Consider the following 25,440-nt stretch of genomic DNA (forward strand, 5'->3'; position numbering starts at 1 on the left):
CGCTGTATGAGTGTTTCTGCAAGTTTTGGCCCTGTAGACATTTAGAAAATGCACTTTTCACACTATCACTAGTCTAACAGCGAAAGTACATTCCAAGCACGATGTCACATTTAAAAAAAATGTATTTTATTTTGTAAGATTTGGTGGTAAAAATAGTAATGGTGAAGGAAATGACATTTTATTTTTTGACATTTACACAAAAGAGTCTGTCCGATTTATTCCAAAAATGACATTTTAGGAATAAATCAAACAGCTATTTTGTGTAGCTAGCATATTCTGCTTCCTAAATACACAAATGTTTTCCACAGTTTGACAAAATTACAGCTAAAGTATTCTGTTCCATCTTTATTTAAAAAAAATACAAAGCAACTGTTATTTTTTGGGGGGTGGGGGGGGGGGGGTGGGGGGGGGGATTTTCATATTTTAAGATATCTGGGAGAAAAGTAATACAATCTATTCAGAAAAGGCACTTGGAAAGGTAGAAAGGAAATCAAGGCCAGGTAAAAAGCTTCTAAGACCATTTTAATGTGACCTTTATATAACAAAGAGAAAAAAATGAAATCTTTTAGTTTGAATAAAAACTAACCAAGATCACGTAAGTTCCTGACTGTAGTTAAAGAAACACGCGTTTATCCTTCAGACAGCTGAATCATCATCACAAATACAACATTAACCTTTCAATTGAAACTAATTTCATTCAGATTTTCTGGTGTTTATTTTAATGATGTCTCCTTTCTTTTTTGGTGAGTCACGAGCATTTGTGGATTGTAGTCCTCTTGAGTTGTAGTAGTGCCTCATTCCCTCTGCAGCCATGAAATCACACTCATATTGCCTCTCAGCTCACATTAAATGAGAATGAGATGTATTTCCTGAGCGATCCCTGTCGTCCATGGTTTGTTTTATGTATTCTGCATAAATGTTGTATCCCTGGTGAAGGCAGTGTGGATTTATCAATCAAAAGCAAGTAGTCGAGTAGCTTGTGAATTATTTTCAATAGCTTCGAGAGCTATATTTATATTTAAAAACCAAGTGATTTTTCTCTCTCTCCCTCTCTCTGGTCACAGTGAGAGGACTGAGCTGTATTCTTTGCTCGCATTATTTTTACCTGCTGACCACAGGATTCTTTCCTATTTGACTTTGCATTTTAAGACTTCCTAATAGCTAAAGTCTAACTTACCCGTGGTGCTTACTCTGAGTAATGGTCGAGTCAGACATTTTCTGGCCTCTTGCAGAGGTTCCTGCTCTCTACGGGGGTTCTGCCTGTCAGTCAAGACAATAGGAGCGGTTTCCGACGCAGTCCACAGAGCATCTCCAAAAGATCCCTGGTGACTGAAACTTCCCAGCAGTCTCCTACCTCTCAGACACTGAAAAGTGTGTGTGTTTGCATGGTTTGTTTTTTCAGGGAGTGAGGACCTGCTCTCTTCTATTCCTCACATTTACCGATCAAAGAAAAAGCTTGAATTTACTTCAGCAGATTAAACCTGTGACTGGTAATGCAGGAAAACTAAAGTATTGGAAAAAGAGCTGGCGGTCTAAAAATGAGGCAGCATTGACTGGTTGAATTAAAGCACTATTGCCCACATGTTCGGCTCTCTCTTTATCACTCCATTTAACTAATAGGTCTTGTCACAGGCTCGTGACTGAGGCCATGTGCGTAGGTGTAAAAACACACTTACCTACTTCATGGTTTCATGTTTTAAATTTTTTTTATTATTATTTCAACAGCATACATGACTACGATTGCAGACGTTCAAAGCAACAAAAACAAAAAAAAATCCCACATCCATGTGTTATCCTACTTTAAGTGACAAGGGTGACTACACAACCTACAAGAATTAAAGGGATATTTCTGACATCATTTACTCACCCTTATGTTGTTTTAAACCTGTATGACTTTCTATCAAAATATCTTCTCTTGTGTTTCAGTGGAGAAAGAAAGTCATACAGGTTTGGAATATGAGGTTGAGATAAAGATGAAAGAATTTTCATTTTTGGGTGAATTATCCCTTCAAGCATTCAGATGTGGATTTTGTATGAATTAATTAATTTATTTTCATAGTAGCCCTATTTGGGAAGTAAAAAAAAAAATGCTCCAAGTGGTCAGAGTTTGCGTTGCATGTTCCAAGGAACTATGGCCCTTTTGGTAATAAACCCCTGTAAGCCCATAAATTGCGATTAAACAGAAGTAACAACTAGATTTTTTTCTCCCTCTTTTTGACAGATATCTGAGTGAAACAGACTGATTATCAAAAAAGATAAAATGTAGTGCGGCAACTTCTATTCATCAGTTGTTGATTAGATGGAGGCAGATCTGAATGCAAGCTTGAAATCGATTGTAATAAAGGGGCGGTGTTTAAATTGACTTAAAGTTATGACTGATTAACATTGCAAGGTCAGTTTTTTTTTAAAAGTGAAAATCATTTAGAAAATCAATAAGGTGAATTTTTATTTCATGCCAACTTTAAAGAGTTAATTCACCCAAAAATGAAAATTCTGTCAGTAATTACTCACCCTCATGTTGTTCCAACCCCGTAAGACTTTCGTTCATCTTCGGAACACAAATTAAGATATTTTTGATTAAATCTGAGAGCTGGATCACTCCTCCATAGGCTTCTTAAGGGATCGAAACTGGCCGGCCCAAAAGTTATTAAAGACATCGTTAAAATAGTCCAAGTGACTACATTGGCTCAATCTTAAGTTTATCAAGCGACGAGCATACTTTTTGTGCGCAAAAAAACAAACAAAAATAACGACTTTTTTCAACTATTCATTTCCTTCTCGAGATTTCACATAGTGAAACTGCGCAAAGCTTCTAGGTTGTACGTTACACGCATCACACACATGACCAGCGTCGGCCAATAGTGAGCCTGTGTCTGACGTACAACACAAAACCGTTGCGCAACTACGTGAAATCTCAAGGCCAACAGAGAAGGTAATGAATAGTTGAATAATCTTAATAATAACGTCTTTAATAACTTTTGGGCCGGTCAGTTTCGATCCCTTAAGAAGCCTATGGAGGAGTGATCCAGCTCTCAGATTTAATCAAAAATATCTTAATTTGTGTTCCGAAGATGAACGAAAGTCTTACGGGGTTAGAACAACATGAGGTTGAGTAATTACTGACAGAATTTTCATTTTGGGGTGAACTAACCCTTTAAGAGCCTTAGTGGTTAGTCCACACTTAAAGTATAACTTTGCAGATTTTCAACTCACTTTTTGTATTGTTACAATGTCGGTAGTATGTAAATGAACGATGTCTACACGTTCTCCGTGCTACCAGGACAGAGAAATTCACGTTTATATGTCAGCAAAAGTTGGACTTTTGACAGCTCCAGCTTTCGTGAAAACCACAGATTATAATTAGCATTTTTGTATCTCCACCCTGTACTTATACTCTTTAAACAGCATTATGGTAAAAAATGGAAAACTATGGCAGCAGCTTTCAACAGCGTCAGAAACACTGAGGTTTTTCTGATTTTCTTTGTAAGTTTCTCTCCATTTTTACGATTCTTTGCAGCCTTTAGCCGCTGCCTACAACACGCTGGATCCTTCACTGGAAACAAAAAGTAACTAATTCCCGCTAAACGTTTACTCTTTGAATTCTTGCACCCGGGAACAATACAGATCGACACCACTATGACTAAAAGTTTGCTAAGTAGTATTTCCTACTAAAGCAAGGCAGTATTTGATTGGTCAAGAGTATCCATAGCAGACTGGTGGGAGTGGCCTTGGATGGCAACATTCCCAGTGCATTATGGGTGTTGAAGTTTTCCTACCTATTTGGCAAATGGGAAGACAACAGCCCTTTTTCTTTGTTTTCTCTAAAAAATGCTGTAAGGGGTCAACTAGTGGTCAGCTTCCACTGTGTGCACCAAACCCTCTGGTGTTCCTTTGATGGTCACGGGTCATCCAGCCTGATGCTTTGTAGGCCACTGCAAGTACAAGGCCCAAGAGCACTGGCCCAGTCCATAATCCAACCTACATCCACATAAATATTTCTCTCCATTGTTCTATCTGACGTGTGTATTGCCTCTCCTGTGTTTTGCTGATCAGGGCTGCCTGAGGACTCCTGTCTATTGTGGATGAGGGTTCTTACTTCAACAGGTTACTCATAAAAAACCTTGAGCTGGCTGAGTGTTGCGGCCTGAACTGTGTTTAATTATGGACCGATAAATAGCTTTTTTAGATCAAAGGCCATTTGTTATAGCCACTGCTTTGGGCTTCCTGCCATCTCTCATTCTTTGAGTATGACATGTAGCAAAGAGTGGTTGATAAAATTCCGATTTTCTTTCACCAGGTACGTAATTTCATCACTGGACCGCTCCCATGCTGGCTTCTACAGATGCATTGTCAGGAACAGGGTGGGAGCTCTGATGCAGAGGAGTTCACAACTCCAGGTCGCCTGTAAGTTTCACATCACATCTTAACACAATACTTAATGATGCAGGCACATTAGCAAAATTTACCTTGAAGAGCAAAAATGTTATTGTCTGTTGCATGAAACACCGTTCACAAAAGTCACTTTCAAACCAAGCAGCTTTCTGTTGGCCAACATGGTCAATCCATGTGACCATGTGTTCAAAACTTGAACTCGTTGCGAAATCAGCACAGGGAAATCCTTCGCTCTCACGTATAATTCCAGATCATGTGGATCCCAAAAATTTGCCGTTCAACAGTAAATGTGACCGCACCTACAGGCAAGTGGTGATGATTTGAGGCACCTTTAGTGCAAACAGTGTAGAGTGATTAACGTACCATAATGCAATGCTTTGGGTTTTGGATTCCAACAAAAATTTGATTGGCACTTTTGTTGCTTCCTGCAGCATTTAGATTTAATTTAGAACAGACAAATTAGCATATAGAAAAGCTGATGATAGAAACTTGTCAGAAGTTAGGACTAAGTGTTACCAAGTGGAATCACAATCACTATCACAAGATTGGAGCTTTGTGTTTTCTGTCAAATGACTCACAATGTACGTGTTCTTGTTTTGTCCTCTCACTTTCCTTTTTCTTCTTTTGCTCCCTCTCTCTTTGTTTCTCAGACATGGAAGGCTTTGTGGAGGGTGAACGGTCTCAGGTGGTGTCCCAAGGGGATGCGGCATTGATCTTCCCGCCACAAATCCACAGCTTCCCGCGGCCCGGGATCACATGGTTTAGAGACGGACGCAAGATCCCCCCCAGCAGCCGCATGTAATCTTCTCTTCATTTGCTCAGAGTCAACTTAATAGCCCCTGTTCTCACAGAAGGGCTTTTATACCTTACAGAAAGAGAATATTATACTACTGTATAATTACTCCAAAACTTCCAGAAACACTCCAGGAGTATTTATTGCAGGAACTCTCATTGGAAAAATCTGCTATAATAAGAACCCATGTTGACTTTAGACTAAACGTGATTGAAGGCTAGAGAGGAAGCCGGCAACACGGGAGCCAATTAGACAAAGTGGACAAAAGGCCTTTATTGATGACCTTGGATGATTGACAGAATTTGCGCCCTGTGTGTGTGTGTGTGTATATGTGTGCACGGTCCGTGTTAGAAAGGTCTCAGTAATCACCTGAGATCAATTTACCTCATCCGCCAGCAGGAGGCTTGACAAAAACAGCCGGCGTGTTTGATGATCTATAATTCATGCTGATTGTCCAGCATGTCACATGTGACGTGAGGGCTTTAGACACTTAGGATTGTGTTCCCGCTCCCCACCGCACTGACTGGAGAACATTCAGACAGGGTTTTTCAGCTGGAGTATATGAGGAATCCCCAATGAGACGCTGAGCGTTGAGGCAGGGGTTATATAAACATCTGAGGCTCCAGCGGCGCTGCTCAGACCTTCATTCTCTCTTGCTCTCTCTCTGCGTCTCTCGAGCGGCAGTAATGGTCCTATATGATGGTGAGAGGGCCTGACAGCATACGATTTGTTTGCCGCTTGTTTGTTGCTCCTTCGATGCATTGATATTCCGCGGAGCATTTGATTTGGACTCTGTGAGAGCCCTCACTCTAATTGTGCTGGAGTCGGTTTAATCTGGGCTGATCAGGCCTGTGCTGACAGATACACAGGCTCTAATCTCGCTGCACTCCAAGTGTCGACTCTCATTTAACCACACACACTCACGCATGACCTGCATTTTAGCTCCAGCAATCCTAAAACACTTATCCACTCGAGTCGTCAATGCAAATAACATTGCCATCGCAACCTATTGGACGTAAACTGTTTTGCTCAACGCTCCTGTGTGTTTGAGTCGTTTACTCACATGTTTGCCGGTTGCAGTTGTGCTTTATGGTTTTGTGACTATACTTTTCTCTCTCGAACGTCTTAGAGCCCTTACTCTGGACAACACCCTTGTCATCCTCTCCGCCGTGGCCCCAGATGCGGGCCGGTACTACGCCCAGGCCGTCAACGACAAGAACGGAGAGAACAAGACCAGCCAGCCCGTCCTCCTGAATGTAGAAAGTGAGTTCTGAATAAAGAATCTGTGCAAGTTTCATGATGTCCAGTCCAGGAGCCTTCAAAAAAAAGTCTGCAATCACCCAATAGGGTAGGGGTTTCCAATTTTTTTGTCAGGAGAACCCCTTACCTAAAATATTTATTTAGCATTTTCATGGCTTTCAGATGTCGGTTAATGCTCACGTGCCATACAGGTAAACAAATAACATGTTTGATATTGAATATTTGGTATATATAATTTCTTTAAGACGTGTTTACTTTGAAAAAGGTTGACCTTGGGTTTAAAAATTGCTTCATTTTGTTGGTCTTTTTCCTCTTTCATTGATACAAATAGTTGAGAGAGAACAAGAAATGATAAAGAATTGGTTTAAAAAGATGCGAGCTGGACTCAAATTGGCTACATAAGCACCCCTTCACAATGTGTTGGAGCGTTTACACTAACTGCTAGACAATCTTAATTGTTTGCAAATGAGTTTTTCACACTGCCCAACAGCTGAATTGACGTGTTCATAAGTAAACATCTCCCTCGCCCCCTAGTGGCTGTGCATGACACCTAATGTAGTGCACACATTGGTTCAGACTCCAGTTTTTCATGGATCAATATTCCCCAACTCGCTGCACTGTAGATTGCGAGTATGTGGTGTAGCTTCATGGAGCTTTGTATGATAGTTGTGGTCCTGCAGTGCCACAATGACAGGGTGATTAATCACCCTCATAAAAACAGCCCCTCTCTTTAATAGACCCCACAAAAACAGATTTATGAAACAGAGAGGCAGACCATAAAGACCCTCTGTGAGACCATGGCCTATACTGTAACTCTTATTCAGGGGTCTACGTATGGAAAGGGAAGCAAATAAAGGGTAATCAGATCAAGACTGAAGAGAAGAGAGATCACTGATTGAGGGCAGAGAATCAATGGACAGCTAAAGGTTTCCAGAAGCTGACAAATGATCGCGTGGCATTTAATCATGTCGACGATGTCTCTCAATCAAGACCCATTCGGCAGCGCGGCACATTAGTGAAGGTATTACAGTGCACTAACAAGAGGAGAGGGTGCAGAAAATTACATACATAATAGTAAGCACATAATGGAGAGGGCTGAGCAGAGACGAACAAGTGCTCTGAGCTTCGAGTTTAGCTTAGAGTCTGCTTTCTTTCTTTACCTCCTTCTCCACTCTTGCTTTCTTTCTCTCTTTCGCTCTCTCTTCTAAGAAGAACATTTTATAGCTCACAGATTGCTTGTTCAAGTGGTTTCTCGGGTTTTAGTTATCATGGGCACCCAAAATGTTCCCAGTGGGGTCAAGAAGAGGTCATCCACTGGATGATCACACACTTCCCACTGAGAAGATCACACTCTTTTACAGACGACATACTGTAAAAGTATTGAGTGGTACAATTCATGTTAATTGTATAGCTCACGTAATTTGGGCTTGGAAGAATCTGGATGAGAAATGTTCATGAGTTCATATTGAAATCTCTTGCTTGGTTAAACTTTTTTTGATATTGTTCTGAAAGTCTAGAGGAGACACGTGGGAGATTATCAAGGTGTTATTCCTCAGAATCAAAATTTCATTAGCGAGAGAATAAAGCAAATGTCTCTCTTTGTTCTCCATTTTAATTCACTGTGAAATGCTTTTGGTAATATATTTTACTTCTATAATTTCACATTTTGAGGGCAATAACATGATATTTAAACAGAAAGAAATTAAGGTCAGAAGGTCAATTGATTATGAAAAGATTTTCTTTCAAAATCATTTCATGTTGACTTTAAATGAGCACTTTCATTGACACTGTCAATGCAACTGTACACTATCATTCAAAAGTTTAGAGTCCGATTTTGTACAGTTTTGCAAGAGGTTTTTATCCTCACCAAAGTTGCATTTACTTGATAAAAAATACAGTAAAACAGTAATATTGTGAAATGTTATTACCATTTAAAATATTTGAATATACTTTAAAATGCAATTCATTCCTTTGATGGCAAAGCTTAATATTCCAGTCTTCAGTGTCAGATGATCCTTCGGAAATCATTCTAATATGCTGATTTAATGCTTAAGAATTTCTAACAGTTGTGCTGCCTATATTTTTTTATGGAAACTGTGATTATTTTTCATGATTCTTTAATGAATACAAAGTTCAAAAGAACAGCCTTTTTTGGGTTTTTACTGTCACTTTTGATAAGTTGAATGCATCCTTACTGAATAAAAGTATTGATTTCTTTATACAAATCTTACTGACCCCAAACGGCAGTGTATATAAACATTTTTCTATAGTTTCTATGAAATATTTAGTCTTTGAGCAGTCTAGAAGGCTGATTTACATCCTGAGTCACATCTTGCACCATTTCAGACAGCAAGCCAAACCAATTTAGGAGAAACTCTTGAGATCTCATTTGTGATTTTCCTGCCTATATGCTTCTGCTTCACTTTAGACATTGGCGGCCCAGCAGACCCCATCGCTCCCTCTATTATAATCCCGCCGAAGAACACCAGTGTGATGGTGGGCACGTTTGAAGTCACACTGGAGTGTGTGGCCAATGCCAGGTGTGTGTGTGTATGTGTGTGTGTGCACAAGCACTCAAAATGACCTCTATCAAACTATTAAAACTCAATTCTGTTTATTTGTTTCCTTCGGGCCGCTCCTATCTCTCATTCCCCGCTTGTGTTTATCCGTATTTCTCTCTCGCTTTACCTCCAGGCCTCTCATTAAGCTCAGCATTACATGGCGGAAAAATGGAGTGCTGGTAAACCGAGGCCTCCGGGACTTTAGCCGCCGTCTGACCATCAGTGGACCGTTGGTCAGTGACAGCGGCTACTATGAATGTGAAGCCTCCCTCCGAAGCAGTAGCGCCCCCTCTGTCAGCGCCGGAGCATATCTGCATGTGATGGGTAATTCCTCCTTCCCGTCAAACGTTACGTCAGAGTTGTGTTTAAAATGTGCCTTGTACAGAAAGTATTCATCCCCTTTGCATCATTTTCTTCTTTTTAATCTTCAAAAAATTCAACACAGAGACATGCAAAAACAATCTTTAATTTCTCCAAGATAAAAGACTCATTTATGAAAATATTCATCTCTTATGGTAAATACTAGCCCTCTTGAAGCAATTACAGCCTTGAGTGATCTTCGAGACTTTCACATTTACTCGTGGATTGCAATTTTCAAGGCATACACCAGATTTCAATTGGATTCAAAGTCAAAGTTCTTGTTGGGTCATTGCAAAATATTTGCCTTTTTTAAGTCCTTCCCTGCTGTGTGCTTTGGGTCATTGTCCTTAAAATACATCTTTGAACAAAGTCTAGATCCTAGAACTAAAATAAGTTCTGCTTTTACTGAAATACATGATGGTAAGGATAGTATCATCATGGTGTTGGACAAAAGAGAGCGCTTTCCTTTCAAGCCTCACATAGCTAAATTTTAGGCACAATACGTTCCTCTAAAAGGTTTTTAAGGTTTTCTCACCTAGATTTGAGCAAACTCTGGGTGAATCTTGGCACTGTCCTTCCTCCATTTTTATATAACGTTTATTAGAATGTTACTTTTGAATGTTCTCTGAACATTTCATGAACAACGTATAAATAATTAATCAGTTACCTCGCAGAAGACTACAAAGAACTACCATAAACAGTTTCATAATTAACATTAAAGGGGTCATGAACTGGCTTTTTAATTTTTTTTATATTGTTGTCTGAGGTCAACTTATGACCTTATGATCATCAAAATGAATAAGTAAAAGGCTATGACCTTATGATCATCAAAATGAATAAGTAATAGGCTATTTTCTACCCTAGTTTTGAGCCTAGCTCAAAAACGCTCGGTTCCCCACTTTGAAAAACGAGTCATTTGCTGAGCCTGGTGTCAATAAAAGCTTTTATTGGACTAACAAGGACGTTTTCAGTTCTGAAACTTACAGGATATTCTTATAATATGATAACCTCTTAGATGTCAAAAGCTCAAGGAAAATTTGATTTCTCAGTTCATCACCCCTTTAATAATGCATAATGTATAATTAATTATATGTAAAGATCATGGTAACCCATTAGTAATGACTCAAGTATTACCAAACCCTTCAGAAGGAATGTCTAATTATTTAGCAATTTTAGAGGGTTTGTGTAAGGTTTTGAATAGTAATTGGAAAATGGTAACACTTGAGTCATTACTCGTGATCTTCACTTTAGAATACTGATCCAAATAATTAGTAATTCCCCTAGAAGGATGTAGTAACACTTGAATCATTTCTATTCAAAAACCTCAAACGCTTACAATGACTTCAGTCATCATTACTAGAGAGTTATCATGTTTTTCACTTTAGAATACTGATCTAAATAATTAGTAATTCCTTCTGAAGGATTTGGTATGCCTTGAGTCATTACTAGTGGGTTAACATGATCTTCACTTTAGAATTAATTGTACTTTATGGATTATTCATGTTAATTATGAACCTCTATGTAGTAGCAACTACCTCATTCAACTGAGCGCTACTTACTAATTCATTAATCAGAGTTTCTTGTTAGTTAAAAGCAGTTACTATAATGTTAGTAATGCGTTGCTCATTTGTTCCTGTTTAGTTATTCATTAACGACAGAACAGTATTCTAAAGTCTTACCTAAACCCTGAACTATATAGGTTGTTAAAAAGGTGGTGGATGTTATAGAGAATTACTTCTACAGCAATGGTAAAAAAAAAAAAAGTATGCTTTTCAGTCTGGTCAAGTACTCTCACAACTGACTCACCTGAACTCTGTGCAGAACATCCTCAGTTTGTGAAGGAGCCCGACAGACACATTACTGCTGAAATGGAGAAGGTGGTAGACATCCCATGCCAAGCTCGTGGTGAGTTTGTGCGTCTGTCCGTGTGTGTGTGCGTGTGTGGATGTGTTAGATAACACTCCTCTTCCTATGCCCCTGCAGGTGTTCCTCAGCCAGATATAGTGTGGTATAAGGATGCTGTGCCCATAAGCCCCGTGAAGACACCTCGTTACAGAGTCCTGGTGGGTGGCAGTCTGCAGATAAATGGACTGCTCCCGGACGACACCGGAATGTTCCAGTGTTTCGCTCGCAACTTAGCGGGAGAGATCCAGACGAACACGTACCTTGCTGTCACCAGTACGTCAAAGCACCATCTGGGCCTGTCATTAACTCTTGTCTTCATTCATTACACTTCTCCCGTACATTCATCTTCTTCCTTATCTGCTGTCAGATGTGTCATTTTATAAAGTCTGTGACTTATCAGTAGCTTTTGCTTGCAGAAAGAAGGGAAGATTAAAAAGAGTGATTATTCCAAGTTTAAGAGGGAACGATCGTAAGAATAATGGATTTTTTTGTCTGCACTGGACAGGTCTTTATTGTGTCCACCATTTATGTAATGCTTAATAGACAGCTTGAAAAGACATCTTTGATTTGGTCAAGTTAGGGAAGTTAGGGAGCAATGGCTCTTATATTTTTGTATTTAAATCCTCTGATGTGTGTGTGTGTGTGTGTGCATTTTTTTTTTTTTTATATATATATATATATATATATATATATATATAAAGCAGTTTTCTGCAAGGTTTAAGGTTAGGAATGGGGGATAGAATGTACAGTTCATCATTTTGCACAATATGCAAGAAGGTAATAATTTAAAAAATTCCCCTCTGGTGAAAATCACATTTTTAATTTTGACTATATGTCTGTGGTGTTTTTAATATGCTTTAAGACAAACCATGTGCAAATTCATAAGTCAACACCATTGCTGAGTATTTTCTGTTTAAAACTGCAGTGAACCAAAGACAGTTTGAAATCGCTTGTGTTTCTGATGTCACAAACTATACCTTGTAGCCAATCAGGACAACGTGTGGGTGGGCTTTAGCATATCATTAACTGTTGTGATGCAAGAGAAGCCAGGTCCTGGTATATTTTTTCTGTTGATATGAAAAATCGTGTACATTTAGCAATATAGCGGGTGAATTATGTATATGATGTATATAACGATGCTATATGATGAACTACACTCACCGGCCACTTTATTAGGTACACCTGTCCAACTGCTCGTTAACACTTAATTTCTAAGCAGCCAATCACATGGCGGCAACTCAGTGCATTTAGGCATGTAGACATGGTCAAGACAATCTCCTGCAGTTCAAACCGAGCATCAGGATGGGGAAGAAAGTTGATTTGAGTGACTTTGAACGTGGCATGATTGTTGGTGCCAGAAGGGCTGGTCTGAGTATTTCAGAAACTGCTAATCTACTGGGATTTTCACACACAACCATCTCTAGGGTTTACAGAGAATGGTCCGAAAAAGAAAAAACATCCAGTGAGCGGCAGTTCTGTGGGCGGAAATGCCTTGTTGATGCCAGAGGTCAGAGGAGAATGGCCAGACTGGTTCGAGCTGATAGAAGGGCAACAGTGACTGAAATAACCACTCGTTACAACCGAGGTATGCAGCAAAGCATTTGTGAAGCCACAACACGCACAACCTTGAGGCGGATGGGCTACAACAGCAGAAGACTCCACCGGGTACCACTCATCTCCACTACAAATAGGAAAAAGAGGCTACAATTTGAAAGAGCTCACCAAAATTGAACAGTTGAAGACTGGAAAAATGTTGCCTGGTCTGATGAGTCTCGATTTCTGTTGAGACATTCAGATGTTAGAGTCAGAATTTGGCGTAAACAGAATGAGAACATGGAACCATCATGCCTTGTTACCACTGTGCAGGCTGGTGGTGGTGGTGTAATGGTGTGGTGGATGTTTTCTTGGCACACTTTAGGCCCCTTAGTGCCAATTGGGCATCGTTTAAATGCCACGGCCTACCTGAGCATTGTTTCTGACCATGTCCATCCCTTTATGGCCACCATGTACCCATCCTCTGATGGCTACTTCCACCATGTCACAAAGCTCTAATCATTTCAAATTGGTTTCTTGAACATGACAATGAGTTCACTGTACTAAAATGGCCTCCACAGTCACCAGATCTCAACCCAATAGAGCATCTTTGGGATGTGGTGGAACGGGAGATTCGCATCATGGATGTGCAGCCGACAAATCTGCGGCAACTGTGTGATGCCATCATGTCAATATGGACCAAACTCCCTGAGGAATGCTTCCAGCACCTTGTTGAATCTATGCCACGAAGAATTGAGGCAGTTCTGAAGGCAAAAGGGGGTCCAACCCGTTACTAGCATGGGGTACCTAATAAAGTGGCCGGTGAGTGTATATCCACTGACGTTCTGAGTTGTTCAAAGTGTTACTAAGGATGCAGATTTTCAGAAGGCAGCTTTCTGACTCTGAGATGGCGAACGGGAACATGGTTTGTGTAACATAGCAACACATTATTAGCCGTTTGATAACGTAGTCAAGGGAAAGGCTAATCATATTAATTACTGTTATGTGACGTTAGAGAGCGATACATAAAACACATTACCATTCTGATTCATCTACTGTTTAATCCACTCTTCCACTTCTTCTTCTGAATCAGTTTCTGGTTCAAACATGTATGGCTGAATTAAACCAGTATTTCCACTCGCCATTTTGTAGCGTTTACAACGAGTGGATCAGGTAGTCCGAGCTGGTGTGAGTGATTAGCATATTCATATACTAAATTAAGTGAAATACAATCAAGCTATTTTAAGGCATGTGTTATTTTGGTGATCAAAGATGAGTTTTAAGGAATACAATTATTGACTACATGGGGGACTAAAAATTAGAGCAGTTCAAAGTAAATTATAAACCATAAATATTTAGTGTTATTTATATTTATATTAATGTCCTGAATAAGCTGTTTCACATAATAGATATTATAGTCCACAAGACAAAATATTACTTGAATTTACACAAATTTAAAAGGTTTTGTTGAATCTTAATATTGTATCGTGTTACCTGGATGATTAATGACTGTTTTTATGTTTTGATGGTTGTTCATGAGTCCCTTGTTTGTCCTGAGCAGATAAACTGAGCAAAAAATCCTCCAGGTTCCTCACATTCTTTGCTTTTCTAGCATCTTCTGCATATTTGAACCCTTTTCAACAGTGACTGTATGATTTTGAGATTCTGAGGACAATTGAGGGAATCATAGACAATTAGGTGAAGGTGAAAACATTCACTGGTGCTTAAGATGGCAACACGATGCTTTAAGAGCCATGAGTTGTTTTCTTATTTTGTTTAAAGAATTTTTTTTTTTTTTGTGTTAGTACTGCCCTTTAAAAGCCAAATGAGATATTCACGTCCGATTCTATCATCCAATTAAAAAAGTTTAAACTCACCGGCTCTTATTACAAGGGGTATGAAAACTAATGAGCAGAATTGTATACTGATGGGGGAAAAAGTGCACACATGTATCAGATTGTAAATCCATCTGTGTTTACAATATTTAATAAACCAAGCAAAGTTGCTACTGTGTATCAGTGGATGTTACAGAGCATATTTGGTGTTTTATTTAGTCATTTACTAGAACAGAGAGCGGGCAACAGAGCGACGTGGTGAGAAAGGAACATGGCCTAGAAGAAAGCATTGATGCTCAATGTAATGAACTGTTGTTTTTTGAGTGATTACACTTGTTAAATCGAGACTGTTAAAACTGGACTGGAGCATACATGGATGGATTGGATCGAATCGGTAGCAGAATATGTTTCCAGATCATTCCGTAACAATTGAATTTTCTCTACAAGGACAATAAATCCAGAAGTCGCCTGCAATTAGGAACCAGCCAACAGTCCTCGCAAAGAAAATTGCTTTTATGAACTTACTAAATGTCTTCAGGAATATCTAAAAATAGAAGGATCTGTTAGGTTTAGATGTAGAAGTTGAGTTGGAAAATATTATTAGCTCAGTAAGACAACAATAGAAGTCAATGGAAAGTACCCAGTTTGTGTGTGTTTGTGTGAATATGTGCATATTTGTCTTACCAGCCTCTCAATCTGCTGCAGGTATCGCCCCGAACATCACGGCCGGCCCCTCTGACAGCGCTGTGATTGATGGCATGTCTATCATTTTACACTGTGAGACCTCAGGGGCCCCGCGGCCCGCAATCACATGGCAGAAAGGTCAGTCTCCAATCAGTCATCTCTCTCAGAGAAAGATGCTCATCAGTGCCTCGGACATCAATGTATCTATGGAAGCTTAGGGATGTTGGCTAAATCAAGTGTTCAATCAACGTTGTTCTGATGAGCTGGGGACCGTCTTGTCTGTTTGATCTTCGTTTTCATTTCTCTCTCTCTCTCTCCCTTGTGTTTCGCCATCCCTCCGTCTTTGCACAGCTGAGCGGGTTCTGGCAAGCGGCTCTGTGCAGTTGCCGCGTTTCACTTTGCTGGAGTCTGGCAGTCTTCTGATCAGCCCCTCTCACCTGTCTGACGCCGGATCCTACACCTGCATGGCCAGTAACTCCCGTGGGATTGACGAAGCCTCGTCCGATCTGGTGGTGTGGGGTGAGTGTATGGCTCGTCGTCTCACGCAGAGTGACTAGAAAGGACTGAAATGTCATGTGTTAACCATCAAGTACATTACAAAGTAATAACATATTTTCCTTACATCTTGAATAGTTCAACTTGAACTAACCTTGATTTGTCATAACATTCGTCATACTATCGGATATTTTAAGACCTTGACACACAGTCATGAGGGTCTGCAGTTGTATGTTTTTTGTGCATATTATTTTTTTTTTATTATTTTTTTTTTCTTTTTTTTTTGTCGTTTTGTTATATTTTGTGTTGTTTTTTGTTTTGAGTTGTTTTGTTTCTATGTGCTGCTGACATAATTTTTATGATCGCACCACATGACTGATTTTTTGGGGGGGTTTTTTGTGTTTTGAGTCATCTTTTGTTTTGTGTTTTGTTTTTGTTGTTTAATTTTGTCTTTTGTTTTGTTTTGTGTTTTGTTTTGTTTCTGCATGTTGATTTCACCACATCATTTTGTTGATTGCACCACATGACTGAGTTTTTTAGTTTTTTTGTGTTTTGAGTCATCTTTTGTTTTGTGTGTTGTGTTTTGTCTTTGTTGTTTTATTTTGTGTGTTGTGTTTTGTTGTTTTATTTTGTGTTTTGTTTTGTGTTTTGTTTTGTTTCTGCATGTTGATTTCACCACATCATTTTGATGATCGCACCATATGACTGAGTTGGCTGACTTTTTAAAAATATGTATAAGCAATATAGGGTTGTAGATGTTTTGATCATTTTTGTTTAAAAAAAAGATGCCATAGTTTCTTTACGTTGCAACAATATTAAAAAAAAAGTGATGGAGTAGGTGAATACTTTCTGATTATGCCTTTCCCCCCATTCATTCTTAATTGCCCCCCACCAATTGAGGTGGGGGGACAAGGAAGACATGGCCACTCGCTGTAACTTTGCCCAGCCCGTACTCATCCCAAGGCGTCATACATGTGACGCTTTTGACATTTCGTCGAAATCTTACGCACATGGCATCCTTTAGCGTCAATATGAGACGCAGAACCCAAGGCGTCATACAGGTGACGCTTTTGACATTTCATCTAAATCCGACGCACATGGCATCGTTTAGCGTGAATATGAGACGCAGATCCCAAGGCGTCATAACCGTAACCCGACCCCAGACCTAAACCTACCCATAACAGTGCGTGTTATATTGACGCTAAAGGATGCCATGTGCGTAAGATTTCGACTAAATGTCAAATGGCGTCACCTATATGACGCCATAGGATGAGAATGTGTTGCTTTGCCTGTGGGTGTCGCTGTTGGACAGTGTTACTTTAGAAAATCAATTCACATTTTGTAATATATTTTCGTTGTTTTATTTTTGTAATATGGATTACTTTCTCATCCAATTTTTTGAGGAGGCACTGCCTCTCTTGCTTCCTAGAAGGAAACACCCCAAATATACTTCTTTTTGTCACAAGGGATGGTTGTTACAGAAATTGGAGGTGGTAATCAATGTAATCGATCACGGCACTACACTGTGATTTGTGTGTGCAGCTCGAACACGAATCACTAATCCACCTCAGGACCAGAGTGTGATCAAGGGCACCAAAGCAGCCATGACCTGCGGGGTGACCCATGATCCCAGCGTCACAATCAGGTACAACCTCGACCATCCTCTCCATGTCTTTGTCAACGCTGTGTCAACTCTGTCTAAATATCTATTGTCTCTCTCTCTCCCTGCCTTAACACTCCATCTTTGATTAACACTAGCTTGTTCCTTCACTTCCTGTCCTGTGTGTTTATTAAAATTCAGTCTCATAAGACTTGATTTAACTGTCACCTGCTGGGCTGTTGTTATTCATTTGATCAGGGGAAATGGATGAATATGTAAACAAAGCAATAACTTAGATGGAGACTTTAATTAAACGCAAGACAGATGAGATTAAATGGGGAAACGATGTGGCTGCAATTAAGAAGTGTTGATGTGTATGTGTGAGAGGAGAGCATATGTACAGGCCAATGTTGTGTGTGTGTGTGTGTGTGTTTGTGGGTGTGTGTGTTATTTAAGTAAATAGCTTTTCCATGTATTGTTGCTATGAACAAGAAGTAAATGGACCTCCGTTGTTTACAGGCACATCTGGGAAAAAGGTGGAACGGCTATTGATGTGAAGTCGACTCCCCGCTTGCGTCTCGACTCCAACGGCACCCTGCATATATCTCAGACCTGGTCGGGGGACATTGGGACCTACACCTGTAAGGTCACCTCTGTGGGAGGCAACGATTCTCGCAGCGCTCACCTGAGAGTCAGGTACCCGTCAAAGTACACGCCAGTTACCCACTCTCTGTGTGCTTCGCCTTCTTACATTGTATCTGTGAGCTTTGTTTTTCTATTGGGATTTAAAGAACCGAGGCAACGGGTTGTTGGGAATGCACAATGAATAGTAAACAAAACATCCAAAATTCTTTCCTTTTCTCTTTCCCCTTTTTTATCAATGTTTCATTGTTTCAAGTACGGAAGTGTATTGTGTTTTATCTGCTTGATAAATAATGGTGCATTGGCAAAGCAGTTGAGGCTAAATTTATTTAAACAAGAGAGACAAAGTTTATTATAAAAACTCTGCTTATCTCTCACAGTTTGGTTTCCTTTATTGACATGACAAACAATTGTGCATTTGTGTTGCCAAATCGTTTGCAGATTAGCAAAATAGCAGAAAAATAAGTTACATAAAGTGAAACAGTGCTAAAACAGTTTATGCTACCATTAAAAGTTTGGGGTCAGTACATTTTTTAAAAAGAAATTAATACATTTATTCAGCAAGGATGCATTAAATTGATCGAAAGTGACAGTAAAGGCATTTATAATGTAACAAAAGATGTCTATTTCGAATAAATTCTGTTCTTTTTAACTTATTTCTTTTGAAAATAATTAACAGCATAAAGGTTTTCAACGCTGATAATAATGAGAAATGTTTCTTGAGCAACAAATCATCATTATTAGATTGATTTCTGAAGGATCATGTGACACTGAAGACTGAAGTAATGATGCTATAAATTCAGCTTTGATCACAGGAATACATCACATTTGAAAACATATTAGAAAAGGTTATTTTAAATTGTAATAATATTTCACAATATTACAGTTTACTGTATAAAGGCAGCCTTGGTGAGCATAAGAGACTTCTTTCTAAAACATCTTATACCGACCCCACAAAATTGAATGGTAGTGTATATTTTGAACAGAAAGAAAAGTTTAATTGTTATGTAAAATGTGTGAATGATTAATGATCACTCGGTCTCTCTCTCTCTCTCTCTCTCTGCAGGCAGTTGCCTCACGCTCCAGAGAACCTCATCGCCACCCTGAGCAGCTCTGAGAGAAGAACCATCAACCTGACCTGGGCCCAGGCCTTTGACGGGAACAGCCCGCTCATCCGTTACACCCTGGAGGTGTCCGAGAACAGTGAGTTTTCTGGCCTGCTGTTTTTTGTCATCACTCTTCACTCGTCATTCAGCTCCAGAGTCCACTCTCAATGTCTCTGTTGGTGACAGACGCACCATGGACCGTCCTCTTGGCCAACATCGATCCAGAAGCCGCCAGCGTGATCGTGGGGGGGCTCATCCCGGCACGCTCTTACCAGTTCCGCCTGTGTGCCGTCAACGATGTGGGGAAGGGACAGTTCAGCAGGGAGACGGCACGGTGAGTGTGGCAGTCAAAAAGCCAGACACTTTAGCTCACCTTTTCTGTTATCACAGTTGAGCCTGAAGCTTAGGACATCATACTGTGAGATCTAATGTTAACAGAATGATTGCTTTTTAAACATTTTCAAGGAACAAAGTGTTAACACAGACAGATATTTCAGTGGTTACCAAACTGGGGTACGCGTACCCCTGCCCTGGGGGTACGTGAGGTGACAGAAGGTACGCGTACAAAATACTTTGAGTCTAGCCGTTCGTTTAATTCTACCCCACAATAAAATAACATAAAAACCGAGCATGTATTTCTAACTGGCAAAATGGCTTAAATACATGACATCCAATCAAATGACCTTCATCTTTTGCAGTGAAAACTGAATGCATCCACACAAGCTGCATGCATACAGATTGCGTGCAGAGTACCATTTTGCCTTACCAAATCGCGCTACATTACTGTCGTTCTCGACAATGCACATTTGTAAAAGTGGTGATTTAGTATGTACTCACATGAAGAACAAATACAGACACAGAGTGGATTGAGATTGATTTAAGACTCAAACTTTCTTTGATACAAATACATACCCTGTGTGAGTTCTTGTATTTAATGTTAATAACGACGAGCAAGAATGCAATTGTTCCCAAATAGGCCTACACACGATTGCAAAGGTGATTATAATAAAACAGTTCAACAAATAAAACGTGCATTTTAAACATAGTACTGTCAGTATTTACTCTATTTTGCAATGAAATAATAGTTCCAACAAAAGACACAGCAGAACTGCAGCACACATCGGTGTTTCGTGAACGATTCTGCAGCTTTGAACGAATCGTGAGTCAATCATTCAATGATTCATTCAAAAATACAGCTAGTTGCTTCGTTACTGAATGAATGACTCGATGACTCGCTCATTAAGACAGTGACTTACCGCCACCTACTGGCCGTTTTAGTTTAATATTTAAAAGTATCACTTCGTTTTAACCATCATTGCATATTTCTCTATTGAACATTTTTTATATAAAACATTGTTTATTTTATAAAGTTATTCATAAAGGTAAAAAAAAAAATGCATTGGAAAATCAATTTAGGGGGCAAATATTTTCCCTTAATGGAAAAGGTATGACTGCAGTCTAAGTGGAAGAGAGGGGGTACGCAAAAGGATGGTAAACCCCTCAGTGGGTACGCCACTTTAAAAAGTTTAGGAACCACTGGACTATGGCATGACGTTTGGTCTTTATTACAGCTTATTTAGGTTGAGGACTGCACACTTCCATAGAAAGAGACTGACATGGAAAGCGAACTGACACGGTTCATTTGTACATTACATGCCGTTTAGGGCCAAGTCATTTTTTTTTTTAATGAAATGCACAGTAATATGCAGACAAGGAAAAAAAGGTATTTAAATAATGGCGCTTGAAGCTCTAACGCCGTGCCTACGCAATGCGACAAAAGCAAATATAATCCATTATAATCTGTGATGCTGTCTACACTGGATGTGGTGCGGCGTGACTTGACATGACAAATTCCTGACAGTAGACTGATGCCTTGCTCTATTTCTGATGTATTTAAAGCGATCACACTACTTTTGGCACAATGAACAAATTAATTTGCAACAGTCGCTTTGTCGTGTCTAGTGTAGACATGATGTAAGCGTATGGGTACATTAGGTTTAAGGTGTAAGGGAAGGGTCAACAGTGTAATTACTTACAGCTGTAATTACATTGAGGTATTTTTAAATATAAATACTGTGTACAAACAGGTACGTACTAAATAAGTGCATTGAATCAACTGATTATTTTAAAAGCTAGTAGGCCTACATAGTAGTTAAAGACACTTACAAATAGATTTGATGCCACTGGTGATCCTCATTGCTAAGAAAACCGTTGTTCCCTTACTTCCAGAAGTGAATATCAGCCAATCAGATTGAAGGTACTGAGATTTTACAGTACAACGCTTTCCATCAGACGGTCAGTTATCAGGGTTTCCTGGGGTGTCCTAAGTACTAGCGCAGACATGTCCACGAGAATTGGAATTAAGCGTAGAAGAATAGCCATAAAAGCCTGACAAAAGCTGGAAGACTTTCTTCTCGCAGACCCTCGTGAGGAGGGAGTGCATTATTCAGCTGAATCGCAGCCTGCAGTGCTGTGAGAAATGGAACTGTGCACTGAGAGACTTTAACAGCTTTTGTACAATCTCTCTCAACTCTGTCTACTACAGCATTACAAAGAGCGCCAAACGCCTTCAAACGTGCTCCGATCCCACAGGAACGCCTGTGACGTCTGAGACGCACACACACACGCGCGCGCACGTAACCCTGCCTCAAAGATGCCCCAAAAACCGAGAAAATGCCAAACAACATTTCTGCATGAATGCAATGTTTTAGCATTAATATTCGTATCTGGTTGTGTCTTAAGGGATCCTGCTATGACAGAAGCAGTCGTTCACAGATATTTGATTCTCGTAATCTGATAGAACAGTTACATTTGGAGTTTCTTCGGATCAGCTTTTGTATGCTGCATTACAGCTGGAGGGAGACTGATTGAAAATGGAAAATGGAAAAAGTCAAGCTCAAATCAATGTTTGAGGATGAGATCTGAAGGCATGTGGGAAGTAGTAAACATTATTTGCCCGTCTGCAGCTTCCTGCGCATGCACAGCTGTGGCAAATCAATAATCTGCCGCCCAGGATACCAAAGTCCTCGACGGACTTACAAAAAACAAACTGGGAAAATATTAGAAAAAAGAAAAAAAATTTGTAGCTGATGCAATACCACGTCAAGAGCTAACATTCCTGGGGGCGAAAATGCATAACACACTATTATGAGAATGCCATATTGTTCTTGAACACAGTGGTCAAAGTGGTGGACTTCGGGGAGGTTTCGTCATTTGACACCTAATTTATAATTTAGCATATGAAAAACGGTCAAATGGTCAAGGTTTAGCTGCTTATAGCATTGCTGCTGGATGCTGTAACTGCAGGCAATATCGTGAAAGATTATTACGAATTAAAATGGCTGTTTTCTATTTAAATGTGTTTTAAAATGTAATTTATTCTTGTGATGTCAAAGCTGAATTTTCAGCATCATTACTCCAGTCTTCAGTGTCACATGATCCTTCAGAAATCATTGTAATATGCTGATTTGATGCTCAAGAAACATTTCTTATCATTTTCAATGTGGAAAATGATCAAAATCAATGTTTCAATTGTGCTGCTTAATATTTTTGTGGAAACCGTGATCACTTTTTTTTCCAGGATTCTTTGATGAATAAAAAGTTCAAAAGAACAGCATTTATTTGAAATGGGATCTTCTGAACATTATAAATGTCTTACTGTCTCTTTTAAACAATTAAATGCATCCCTGCTGAATGAAAGTATTAATTAAATTTTTTTTTTTAAACTTACTGACTTCAAACATTTCAATGATACTGTACATATTTGCACATTTACATAATTTCGATTCATCCTCCTAGTTCAGATATTTGTTCAGATTCATTCACTGATTCGTTTAAATTACATATTTACTCCAATAGTTGGTGATAAATAAGCATGTTATAGGTGAGTTATTGAATTGATTTGAACTCAACTCCCTTGAACATAGATGGCAGATTTAAAAATCATGTAGCCTATCAGAGCAAGCAGCTGCCAGTGAGATGAATATGAATGCTAACAGGTATTATAAACCTCCCTGATTCTGTCAAACGCACCCCCCCCCCCCCCCCCCCAAAAAAGGAAAAATTACCATCCGCTCATTCCCACAGACTCTGAGCTCATCTCACACCAGATCTATTCTCTCAACTAACAACTTCCACTCATTTTGCAACTTGCAGATCAGAAGACATTCTTCTGTCAGCGCGTTCAGACGGGGGAACCCGCAGAGGTGGGGGTGACATAACAGCACTGCGCCGCTCAAGGATCCGCGCCTATTTCTTTGATCCTAAAACACTGCGCTTTATCTCAGCCACAGAACTGCAGCTCTCACGCAGGAGATATCAAGATGTCAAGTTAAATAGATTTAAGAGGAGTCTTTCTGGATTTTTTTGTACTCTGTGTCATTAGCCAATTTTGGCTGTGGCGTCTTTGATCATCTCACGTTGAGTGAAAGCATGTATCTCGAGGGCCACTACTCGAAATGCAGCCAGCTCTCAGACGGCTTCTGAGATGGAGAATCAAAGTCCTTAATCGGTATTCACCGGCAACTGGTGCATTACAAGGACACACAGATACAGTCAGCATATATGTGGTCAATGGGCCCTATTTTAATGATCTAGGCGCATGGTCTAAAGCAAGCTGGGCGTGTCCGAATCCACTTTTGCTAGTTTAACTATGGGAAAAAATGGTCTAAAAGGGTTGTCCCTATTCTCTTAATGAGTAATGGGTGTGTTTTGGGCGCATGTGCAATAAACCAATCAGAGTGTCATTTTCCATTTCATTTAAAAGCCAGTTGCGCGCGCACCATGGCGGATTCGCTATTTACATGGTGGAATTTGCAAGCGAAAAGACTGAACGCTTCTCCAGAGAGAAAACGGATCTGCTTGTGCGCGTCCATACGCAGACCATCTACGGGACGAGCCGGATTCTACCAAATCTTTATGTACACAATATTCATATTTTACATTGTAATCCTTTTATTTTTAATATTTGGCATGTTTGTGTGCTGCTGCGCGTCCCTGTGTGTGTAATAAGCTGAGTGTACGCGCGTTGTGGACCCGCCTATAGGCTCATATTACTAATGTGCACTTTAAAGGTGCTCTAAGCGATGTCACGCGTTTTTTTAGGCCAAAACATTTTTTGTCACACAGCAAACATCTCCTCACTAACCGCTGGCTGCCTGTCCCCTGAACACACTGTAAAGAAACGCGATCTCTGTAGACAGCCCAGGCTCCACAAACAGCAACAAAAACAAACTGAGCTAACCCGCTCCACGAAACATGACAAACAGTTCCAGCCAATCACCGACAAGAAGGACTTGGGGGCGGGGTTTGGGGGGTTAGTGCGCGGATGAGGAGGAGGGAGGGTCTAGGTAGCCTCCGTTTTGTTTGACAATACTTTAAACGTCAACAAGAAGTGACGTCACCCGACATCGCTTAGAGAACCTTTAAATAACGATAAAAATACTGCGCCATTGACTTTAGACCAGGTTTTTGTTGGTCAATGGCGCAGTCTATTTCAGTTGCCTCAAAATAGCAATGCGCCTGAACACACCTCGCTTTCAGACCAGACTGTTTTTTTTTCATGGGTGCACAAATAGTTGCAAATACATTTGCTATTTAAACGACGTGGCGCAGGACGTGAAAAAGAAAACTGCTTGGACTGAAACTAGCAAAAAACACTTGCGCCACACCTGGCGCCACATTGCGCCATGTGTATGATAGGGCCCATTGTCATAAATGGGTTTACATCTGAGCTAGGAATATTGTAGATCTGGTTTTTGCACCATAACGTTCCTTATTTTTTCTCAAAATCATACAACCTTGCTTATTTCCAGGTTAAAATAATAGCACAAAAAAACAAAACTCACATTTTCAATGAGGTCTGAGACAGCTAGACCTTGCTGCATGCAATATTAATCTTCCAGTGATTCCTCTCTCTCTCTCTCCATCTTTCTTTTAAATGATACATTTTGTATTTTTGCCTCTGTATTCGATGGTACACTAAAACAAGGCAGTAATTGGGTGGAGAGCGAGGTAACCGACTCAACCCTGTGTCACATGGCCATTCCACTTTCTCTTTTAATCTCTTTTTTTGGCTCTTTCTCCCAATTCCCTGTTTTTAGAGTACCATTACCGGAGGAGCCCCCAAGCGCCCCTCCTCAGACAGTGATAGCCAGTGGCCGAACCAACCAGTCCATCATGATCCAGTGGCAGCCGCCCCCTGAGAGCCACCAAAACGGGCCGCTTCAAGGCTACATCATCAGGTGAGAGATCTCTGAGAGACTCTCCTTTACAC

The 25,440-nt window shown here is 39.9% G+C and overlaps 1 protein-coding gene across 4 annotated transcripts in view; it reads left to right on the top strand.

Annotated features, from left to right (window-relative positions):
* The window catches only part of sdk2a (sidekick cell adhesion molecule 2a), a 140,347-nt gene that overhangs the window by 81,774 nt on the left and 33,133 nt on the right, over positions 1-25,440 (top strand). For all 4 annotated transcript variants that reach the window (XM_056272437.1, XM_056272446.1, XM_056272454.1 and 1 more), the window contains exons 3-16: positions 4,298-4,404; positions 5,043-5,190; positions 6,315-6,448; positions 8,874-8,985; positions 9,140-9,330; positions 11,188-11,271; positions 11,350-11,544; positions 15,345-15,461; positions 15,675-15,842; positions 17,361-17,463; positions 17,938-18,114; positions 19,127-19,263; positions 19,353-19,500; positions 25,268-25,408. In XM_056272437.1, the coding sequence (XP_056128412.1) occupies positions 4,298-4,404; positions 5,043-5,190; positions 6,315-6,448; positions 8,874-8,985; positions 9,140-9,330; positions 11,188-11,271; positions 11,350-11,544; positions 15,345-15,461; positions 15,675-15,842; positions 17,361-17,463; positions 17,938-18,114; positions 19,127-19,263; positions 19,353-19,500; positions 25,268-25,408 (1,962 nt within the window). The remainder of the gene's footprint in view (positions 1-4,297; positions 4,405-5,042; positions 5,191-6,314; positions 6,449-8,873; positions 8,986-9,139; positions 9,331-11,187; positions 11,272-11,349; positions 11,545-15,344; positions 15,462-15,674; positions 15,843-17,360; positions 17,464-17,937; positions 18,115-19,126; positions 19,264-19,352; positions 19,501-25,267; positions 25,409-25,440) is intronic.

This window comes from Rhinichthys klamathensis, unplaced genomic scaffold (genome assembly GCF_029890125.1).
Source record: "Rhinichthys klamathensis goyatoka isolate OS25496 unplaced genomic scaffold, OSU_Roscu_1.1 h1tg000015l_1, whole genome shotgun sequence".
NCBI lineage: Eukaryota > Metazoa > Chordata > Actinopteri > Cypriniformes > Leuciscidae > Rhinichthys > Rhinichthys klamathensis.